At 41.6% G+C, this 9,543-nt stretch overlaps 1 protein-coding gene across 7 annotated transcripts in view; it reads right to left on the bottom strand.

The window, feature by feature from the left end:
• Positions 1-8,448: 8,448 nt before the first annotated feature.
• The window catches only part of LOC136395932 (dimethylaniline monooxygenase [N-oxide-forming] 2-like), a 37,202-nt gene continuing 36,107 nt past the window's right edge, over positions 8,449-9,543 (bottom strand). For 3 of the 7 annotated variants that reach the window (XM_066371483.1, XM_066371484.1, XM_066371482.1), the window contains exon 9: positions 8,451-9,431. In XM_066371483.1, the coding sequence (XP_066227580.1) occupies positions 9,080-9,431 (352 nt within the window). In that variant the 3' untranslated portion in view covers positions 8,451-9,079. Of the gene's footprint in view, positions 9,432-9,543 lie in introns of all 7 variants that reach the window. The other 4 variants (XM_066371488.1, XM_066371487.1, XM_066371486.1 and 1 more) reach the window with 4 other exon arrangements.

The raw sequence follows: 9,543 nt of genomic DNA, 5'->3' as shown, positions 1-9,543 counted from the left end.
GCAGAGATGGTCCACTCTCTTGACTCTGCAGAAGGGACTGTGTTATAGTGTTGATTCAATTCATATCTGTTAGTCCCTGCAGAAGACTATGTTTCCCCAAAGCTGGGAATTTTCTTCACTTGTCTATTTTCATGCAGCTCTTTTTTATTATTTTTATATATTTATTTTTATTTTTCTGAAGCTGGAAATGGAGAGGCAGTCAGACAGACTCCCGTATGCGCCCGACCGGGATCCACCTGGCATGCCCACCAGGGGGCGATGCTCTGCCCATTCGGGGCGTCGCTCTGTCGCGACCAGAGCCACTCTAGTGCCTGGGGCAGAGGCCAAGGAGCCATCCCCAGCGCCCGGGCCATCTTTTTGCTCCAGTGGAGCCCTGGCTGCGGGAGGGGAAGAGAGAGACAGGAAAGGGGGGGGGTGGAGAAGCAGATGGGCGCTTCTCCTGTGTGCCTTGGCCGGGAATCGAACCCAGGACTCCTGCATGCCAGGCCGATGCTCTACCACTGAGCCAACCAGCCAGGGCTCATGCAGCTCTTAACAGCACATTTGGTCTCTAATAGTTGTTGCCTAAATATATGGCAATAGGTTGCTATCCTGATAAAATGAATTAATTCATCATCATATCCTTTTCAATGAAAATGCGTAGTTAATCGAGCATAACTGTTTTCTGGGAATGAGGGGGAGCAGGGTTTGCTACCCCCAAATATGCCTCTTTAGGATACCGATGATTTTAAGCTGGTTATTTTTAAGTAAGGAAAGACTCAGGAATTAAGTCTTTCTGGAAATTAGGTCTATGTCACTGGATGAAAGACTCAGGAAAAACCTCTGACTTTCCCTTTATCTGCTCAAAAGGGATTTAGATAGAGGACGTGTTCTGGAAAGAGAGACGTCATCACAGATAACCATAGTTTAATTTGAATTAGTGTGTGGAAGGCTCCTTTGATCAAAGTCCTCTCTGTGTCCTGTTGTTAAAGATGGCTCAGCAAACATTTGCTTTTCTGTCTCTATGTGAACTGCCTCCCTGCCCTTTGAGGTTCCACATCCCAACCCCTTTTCCTTGGCTCAGGATGACTTCTAAGCTTCAACTGCCTGGTCTTTTCTGGGCTCTCATATTCTTATGGAACCCCTATATGTACATGCGTAATAAATTTAGACATTTTTTTCTGTTAATCTGTTTCACATTAATTTGATTATTAGCCCTGCCAGGAGAACTTAAAAAGGTAGGAAGGGAAATTATCCTTCCTGTCTAGGAGCTAATACGGTTGGTGAGAGAATTCTTCCTAAAAGTGACCTCCTACCAAGTGTACCGTAAGTGAGAAGCCTCTTCTCAGGCCCCCACTGTGACGCAGCGTGGACCAGACACAGCCGGCTCCCTCCCTCCCTCCCTCCCCCCCCCTCTCTTTCTCTCTCTCTCTCTCTCAAGCAGTAGCTCTCCCTGTGGCTTTGCATGGGGCAGTAGGGACGTTGGTGAGTCAGAGACCTGGTTTAAAGTTCAGTGTTGGCTCATTACCGGCAGTGTGACTTTAGGCACACAATTTTTTTCTGTCTCAGGTTCCTTCTCTTGAAAGTGAAGCTGAAGTAGAGCCCATTATAAGAATGAATCCACTGATGTCTACAAAGCATTTAGCTGGTCCTGGGGTGTGTGAGGTTCCTGGTAGAGGTGGCTAGGTTATTTCACAGCTTTGGGAGATTTTTCTTTAATCTGATATTTTTGTAGATACCTGCTTTGATTGTTTTGGGTTATTTACAGAGACAAAGTCACAGACTATTTGGAATCAGAGCCATTGTGGAAAACTAGAAATCTGTAGCTAAAGGTTGTCTTTTAGTAAGTAAAGGAAATGAATGAGGAAATAAAAGAATGATGATGACAGGAAGGAAGAGAGAAAAAGAAAAAAGGAGGGCACACAGTAGGTTTCAGAGTCACCCTGAAAGGTTCTTTCTTTCTTTAATTTCTTTTTTTGCTTCAGCACCAGGTAAATACTGCCTTCTTATGGAGTAGTCTGTGCTTCCAGCCTCTTGTTTGGGTACTGATAATTGTATAAATCTAAAGTGACTTAAAATTTAATAAGTGCTTTTTATTTTTTTTAGATTTTATTTATTTTTAGAGATAAAGAAGAGAGAGAGAGAAAGAGAGAAAGGGAAGGGAAGGGAAGGGAAGGGAAGGGAGAGGAGCAGGAAGCATCAACTCCCATATGTGCCTTGACCAGGCAAGCCCAGGGTTTTGAACCAGCGACCTCAGTGTTCTAGGTCAACACTTTATCAACTGTGCCACCACAGGTCAGGCCAATAAGTGCTTTTTAGAAAAAGTTTTGTACTCCTTTTATTTTTTTTCCCCACTAAAAATCATTGTTAGTCAGTGATGACTCTACTTTTAGACAGAGTGACCGATAACACAGTAGGAAGTTTTTTTAGGGTGAAAAGTACATCAAGTCCCTGATTATTGGAGTGCTATTTCACCTGCTTATGCAAAAGTAACATTTAAAATGTTATTGCTTCTCAGTAAAACTTTGGCCATTCCTTTGTTGGAGGTTTTAAAAGTCATGTGTTTTCATTCTTATTAATTATTATTTTAATGAAGAAAAGCCTCATCAATGCTGACTAAATGTGGCTAAATATGAAAGCTATAAGTAATAAAAATTAAGGAAATTAGGTCGGTATTACTGGATGAAAGTGAATTTATAAAAAATAAGTCAAATAACTTCATCAAAGCAAAATTGTTTCATCAACACAAAATTGCTAAATGAGTTAGGCAATCGCAGTTGACTACATAAAAGTCAATATTTTTAACGATGGCATAGAAACCATGATTCTTTTTCTGGGCATTTTAGACAGCTTCCTCTTGTTCAAAGAAGTAAAATGCAAATACATCAAGTACTGAAGTCAGAATGAGCTCCCACTTTGGTCTTTTGGAATGGTTGAGGGGCCAGGACGTGAGGCTGGGCTGTTATTCCAAAATTGTGTGCAGAGGTGCTCTGAGTTATTTTAAAATTTTGAGGAAAGCCCAGGAATACTCCTTGTCTATTGAACACCGAGCAAGATATTAGCTGGAAGTAGTTCACGTTTTAATATCAGATAGGGCTGAGTTCCATTTGATGATGTCACATCTTTCCTGAGCCAGGTTTTTGGTGGTTACAAAGTGAAAACGCAAGTATTGCATAAAAATTGCTCAGGGTGGAACAGAAAACAGAGGAACGATGTGTGGTCTGATCCCAAGGGTTGTGAACTTGTGCAGGGCCCAGCAGGCACATGAACCTCATTATTAAGTAATAGTGATGATTCAAGAATAAAATAAAAATGTTACTTTTTAAAGAATTTGTACATTATTTTTTCAAACAAGTACAAAATTGTAAGAATAGAACTGCTTAAGTGATTGGAACCTGATTACTTAATAAGAGAAACTAGAGCCTGGGGGCACTGTGAAATAATTACACACCAAAGGACTGCATTTCAAGAGGAATCAGAGATGGTATATTTAGCTGGATGGCAGTTGGCGGTGAGGAAGTGTGCTCACTTGGCCCCAGGGATTGAACCAGCACAAACTGGTAAGAACTTGGGTCAGAGCAGGGCTGTGCTCTGGGATTTCTGACCTCCATCTGCTGCTCCCCATCTCCTCAAGCCTGTTCCTAACCACAACCACTGGGTGAGAAAAATTCTGCTGGGCTCTGAATTCACTGTGCCAGGTACGAGGTCATAGAGATTCCCTGGGCTGGAGAAGAAGCTTAATAAATAACAAAAGACTGAGACTGGTTTCTCCATCTGTAAGTGAGATGGCATTAAACAGGAGAGTTGCAGGAGATTTTCAGTACCCTTGAAATTTGTAATCTTATGAATTCATTTGGGAGTGGGATTAGCAAAAATGATTTGATGATAATATGAAAATAAAAATTTTTTGTTGTGATGCACAATGTATAGAATGGAGGATTTTGACAACAGGAAAAAGATAACATACCAACACAAATTAGATTCTAAAGAGGTGTTGCCTCTCTATCCCAATTTGTGCCAAATGCCAATATTTGATAGACAAACCACCAAGCCATTGTCTGACACCATGTTAGAAGCTATGAATGGAAGTACTTAAGAAAAATTACTATAATATTTCCTTTTGTGTTCAGAATCCAAGTTTATTCTTTTGATTAACCAGTAATAATCCACCCAGCAGTGTACTTATCATTGAACACAGAGGACTTCAAAATATCTGATTTTATTGTTTCAAGTACTCAAGCCTTTACCACTTTCTTTGAACTTTGAGTCAGGGAGTATGGCTTTACAGCTCCTCCAAAATCACAGACAGAGGGAGTGGTGCTGGTGTAGTGGGCCTGTTCTGAACCACAGAACAAAACAGGAAAAATCCTGGCCCCGCCTCCTTCATCCAGAGGAATCAGAGGTGCCTATAGTTGCTGGTGCCATGGTGAGAACTGTGGAACTAGCAGAAGTCAAAATGTGGTCGAGTGTGAGCCAGAGTTAGCCTGGGTGTCCCCTGTACACCAGATGAACCCGGTCTGAGAGATGAGTGTTACTCAGAAGGCGGAACCTTATGGTAGCCATTGTTTATCTTTAATTTGTTGAACAGCAACAGTGAAATGCCAAGGGGAACACTGGCTGGTGCCACGCACTGTGGACTTTTATGCTCTCCCCTTTGAAGAATGGAAACGGTGAACCGTGTAGATGCCACTGTGACTCCCTAATTTAATTTCTCTTTTGCAGGGAGAAGGGGTCCTAGCGTTGGCTGTGAATGACGGCCACAACAGATGACTAGGTACATTCATTTATAAACTGTAATTCAATGAACTAAAAAAAAATAATGTTAGGAACCTGTGAGAACCGAAAGAATGTCCTTCATAGATCTCTAACCACAGGTGTGTACTTGACCAAGGCTTGGGCTGCTGCACTTGAGTGTATTGCTGCGCTGGTGCTATGGCCCCGTTGCACGTGAGCTGCTTCCAGTGGTGACTGATATGGCAGAAGGACTGAACAGACCATTCATGGGAGAGTCAGGACTTCTCTGATGGCACAAGGACTCAGCAGGGCCTCTGCTCACCTTCCTCCAGCTGCACAGCCTCCTGTAGGGTGTTTCTACGCAAGGCTTCTTCCCTCTGTCCTTCACTCAGCACCAAGCATGCATTGCTGTCTGAGGACTCTTCCTGCTTTTTCTACACTCTTTCTAGTTTCCCTCCTACAGGCATTTTCCTTAATAAACAGAACCCTTGGACTAAGTGGAATCTAATCTCAGGAGCCGTGGGTTTTTTTTTTGTTTGTTTGTTTTTTAAGCTTCATTGGTTCATGATCTGCTCCTAAGGCAGACTGGACGAGAAAGTGAGGTATATTCTGTGTAGACATCCTGCCTCTTGGGAAATAGCCAAAAGCTCTGCTCTGGGGTTGCAGGTCAGTGACAGCGCCTTTTCTTTTCACGGTGGAAGCCCAGTTATCAGAAAGAAGCTGCCTTTGCCACTCTCATTGTAATGTGAATGCTGGATTCTTTCTGGGTTAAGCATTTGAAATGTTCATTATTTGAAATTTTGTCACATATTATGGCCCAAGAGTTTTAGTTTAAAAATATTTTTATTTTTCTGTAAAGAACAAATGTGATATATTTGGCTTTAGGTGGGAAAATCAAGGAGCTAACATATGGAGAAGACTTACAACGAAGAGTTGGTAAGGGTGCAGTCACAGGGAGAGATTAGGGAGGAGGACAAACCGTGTAGACTGTATGTAGCAAGAGGCACCAGGGCTGAACCTAAGGACTAGGTTGGCCCTGAAGTGTGGAAAAAGTCACAGGCTAATCTCTGAAAGCAGATTTTTTTTTTTGGGAGAGATCTCAAATGAATGGTTCCTAAATTTAATGTGCCCAAGAATCTTCTAGGGAGCTTATCAAGACTGGAGATGCCATCAGAGATTTCAGTTTAGCAAGTCTGAATTACTGTTACATTTAAATTCAGCTTTTATAAGCTCCCTGATATATTCTGATGCAGGTAGTCTGTGAATCATAGTTTGGACCAGAGTATCCCAGATGGTTTATTTGAGTCAGTTTTGCGTTTCAGGATGTATGGAGGCAGAAGAATAGATATGAGTGACTCCTCCTTAGTCAATCCCAGTTTCTGAAAATGAACTATTTATGTTTTTAAAAAGGTACTAGAATATTTGGAAAGATTTTGAGAGATCGTCCTCTTTCTGAAATTTTCAAGGATATAATTTTTCTTTTTTCTTTTTTTTTGACAGAGACAGAGAGTCAGAGAGAGGGACAGATAGGGACAGACAGACAGAAAGGGAGAGAGATGAGAAGCATCAATTCTTTGTTGCGGCACCTTAGTTGTTCATTGATTGCTTTCTCATATGTGCATTGACCAGGGGGGCTAGAGCAGAGCAAGTGACCCCAAAGCCAACAACCTTGGGCTCAAACCAGAGACCATGGGGTCATGTCTGTGATTCCATGCTCAAGCCAGTGACCCCATGTTCAAGCTGGTGAGCCTGTGTTCAAACTGGATGAGCCCACGCTCAAGCTGGTGACCTCAGGGTTTCAAAACTGGGTCCTCCACGTCCCAGTCCAACACTCTATCCACTGTGCTACTGGCTGGGTCAGGCTCAAGGATATAAATTTAATAATAATTTTCTCCTAATGGAGCTGTTTCTCCCCACTAATGCAGCATTAATCTGACAACTGTTCCTCAGTCTCTTCCATAGGAGCAGGGTTATCACCACAGGCACTGGGTGGTGGGTAATGAAGAGCGAGGCTGTGACAGACAGTGAGGACAATGTGTGGCACATCACAAAATGGACTGGCAAACTTTTTCTGCGAAGGGCCAGACAGTGAATATTTTAGGCTTTGTGGGCCGTGCTTTTTCTGTTGCAGCTGCTCAGCTCTGCCGCTGTAGCAGGAGAGCAGCTGCACAGCAAATGAGTCGGTGTGGCTGGGTGCCAGTGAAGCTCTATTTACAGAGAGAGGGAGTGGGCTGGATTTGCTGTTCTTGCTGTAAAGGCTTGATAAATCTCGTTGTTGTTGTTGTTGTTATTATTATTATTATTAATAGAATGGCTTGCAAATAATCTTTAAGAATGAACAAAGTAGCCTGACCAGGTGGTGGCGCAGTGGATAGAGTGTTGGACTGGGATGTGGAGGACCCAGGTTCGAGACCCCAAGGTTGCCAGCTTGAGCGTGGGCTCATCTGGTTTGAGCAAAGCTCACCAGCTTGGACCCGAGGTCGCTGGCTCGAGCAAGGGGTTACTCAGTCTGCTGAAGGCCCACGGTCAAGGCACATATGAGAAAGTAATCAATGAACAACTAAGGTGTCGCAAGGAAAAACTAATGATTGATGCTTCTCGTCTCTCTCCGTTCCTGGCTATCTGTCCCTATCTATCCCTCTCTCTGACTCTCTTTCTGTCTAAAAAAAAAAAATGAATAAAGTAGTCAGTTTTCAATCATGAACTAAGTAAATGTACCATCTGCAATCTTTTTTCAAAGAAATCTGCTGACAGGAATAGTGAAAAAAACATCTTGAAATGCTGCTGTCATTTCCATGGACTTTAAGGAAAACGTTTCTCCGGACAGACATTGGCCTCACATTGTTTGTTCCAGGCTTTGGAGGGAGAAACGCAGGCCAAAGTGAAGAACCGTGTCAGCAGAGGCTTTGAAGGAGTAGGAGCAGAAAGTTGCCCGAATCTTTTCACCTTTGACCCTTTTCCTCTCTTTGAAGGCCTTGGTCTGGGCTTATGGCAGAGTTTTACCTCCCAAAGCTCAGTGCATATATAGTGTGTGTTTCATAACCAGATGTTTATTATGTTGCTCAATGTCCACTGACCTTGAATTACTTGTGTCTTTGTGGACTTCAGCTTCAAGAAAATGTTTGTCTCTTCCAACAAACTAGCATGCTTTCTTCTAACAGATGACAAATATGACATATGGTCTTTCTTTTTGCCTTGGTTGTCTGTAAGGTTAGAACTAAATACATGACTCAGTCATCATAATGCTTTTCATCTACTTGGGAAATGTACTTTTCCATCCTGAGGCTTGTTTTCCCCAAATGTCAATGATTATGTTAAATATTATTGTATAGGCGTCTTCAAGTGCAAATTCCCTCAAGTGCTTCTTAGAACTAGCTGAATTATAAACCAGATCTTGTCAATACAATTAATCAAGTCATATTTGCAAGTAGTGCAAATATACTCTAAAAGTAATACATAGATAATTATACATGAAAGAAATACTAGGGATTTTTGTAATTAAGTATATGATAGGGTAAAGTTATGATCTTTAATTCTAGAGTCAAGCAGATCTGGGTTCCAATCCCAGTTTCATCATCAGACCAGCTGTATGTTGTTGTGTATGTTATTCAATAGCTCTGGGTCTCAGTTTCATTTCTGCTAAGTGCATATAATGGCTGCACCCATGTCCTGAAATTGTTGTGAGAATCAAATGAAATAATGCATATAATGTGCACAAAGCACAAAGTCTGGTCTGTGATAAGTACTGTATATATGGTGTACAGCTGTCATGGAATGTTTATTTTTACAGCAGTGTTTCTTTCAATGTACAAGAAAAATATAGGAAATATAAGAAATACTAAAAATATTAGAAATGCCCTAAACGTGTCTGAGTATTACAATGGTTTTAAAGTCTCTTTTCATTTTTTTCTCCAGTATTTTTGAGTATTTTCTCACTATGTAAATGGAGTGTGACCTAATGTCTGAGAACTTTGTCACTAAATAGAGTTTGGATAGGAAGACTGGTATAAATATTTACCCATTACTTAAATTTTCCAGTGATTTTAAACCATCGGGCCTACTCTTCATTCTGGGTAATTCTGCTATTTTCCAAATTCAGGTGCTTATACCAGGACTGGCAACACTATTTAGCCCTTGTTATTTTATTGTCCTTTATAGATAGTCTGGTGAATTTGAATGAGGAGTGAAATGGCAGAGATATTTCATGACACTATGTGGTTTCATACATAGACCTAATGCTGCTGATTCTCCACAAACTCTTCCTCAATTCTAAACTTTAGAATATAGATTTAATATTTTTTTGTTTTGTCTTTTTTATTTTTTATTAAAGAGGTACTGCCTGGTAATAAAGCCAAAAGCTGATGGATCAGTACCATTGAAGTTGGAAAACAAAGGCCAAAGCAACAGCAAGCAGCCCCAGGATTTGCAAGAGGAAGGAGACTGGGAAATTGAATGTTGGTGCTAGAGCCCGCGTCTTTAAAGGCTTCAGCAGCCTCTTTTCCTGGGAGAGGATGGCACTCCTGGCTCCTTCCCATTTCCCAGGCCCCTCCAGGCGATACTGGTAAGAGCTGCAGGGTCCAAAGTAGACTTTCACAGCCAGTTTAGGATCTCTGAAGAGGAGAGAGAGGAGGTCTGGCTTTGCACCTATCTCTGCAGCGAGCTCGTCCAAGTAGTCGATGTAATGGGTCTGAAAAATCTGGCTCAGGTTATTTCCAAACCTTAAGAAAGTAAGAAGGGAAGAATCAAATAATGTTCAATACTTATCGGAAGGATGAAGGAATGAGCGAACAAACAAATGAGTTTTTAGTGAACCTCCTGTGGAAAGTGTTG

This window comes from Saccopteryx leptura, chromosome 2, assembly GCF_036850995.1.
Source record: "Saccopteryx leptura isolate mSacLep1 chromosome 2, mSacLep1_pri_phased_curated, whole genome shotgun sequence".
Taxonomy (NCBI): Eukaryota; Metazoa; Chordata; class Mammalia; order Chiroptera; family Emballonuridae; genus Saccopteryx; species Saccopteryx leptura.
The sequence above is the reverse complement of the archived record's forward strand: the minus strand, read 5'-3'. Positions and strand labels throughout refer to the sequence as shown.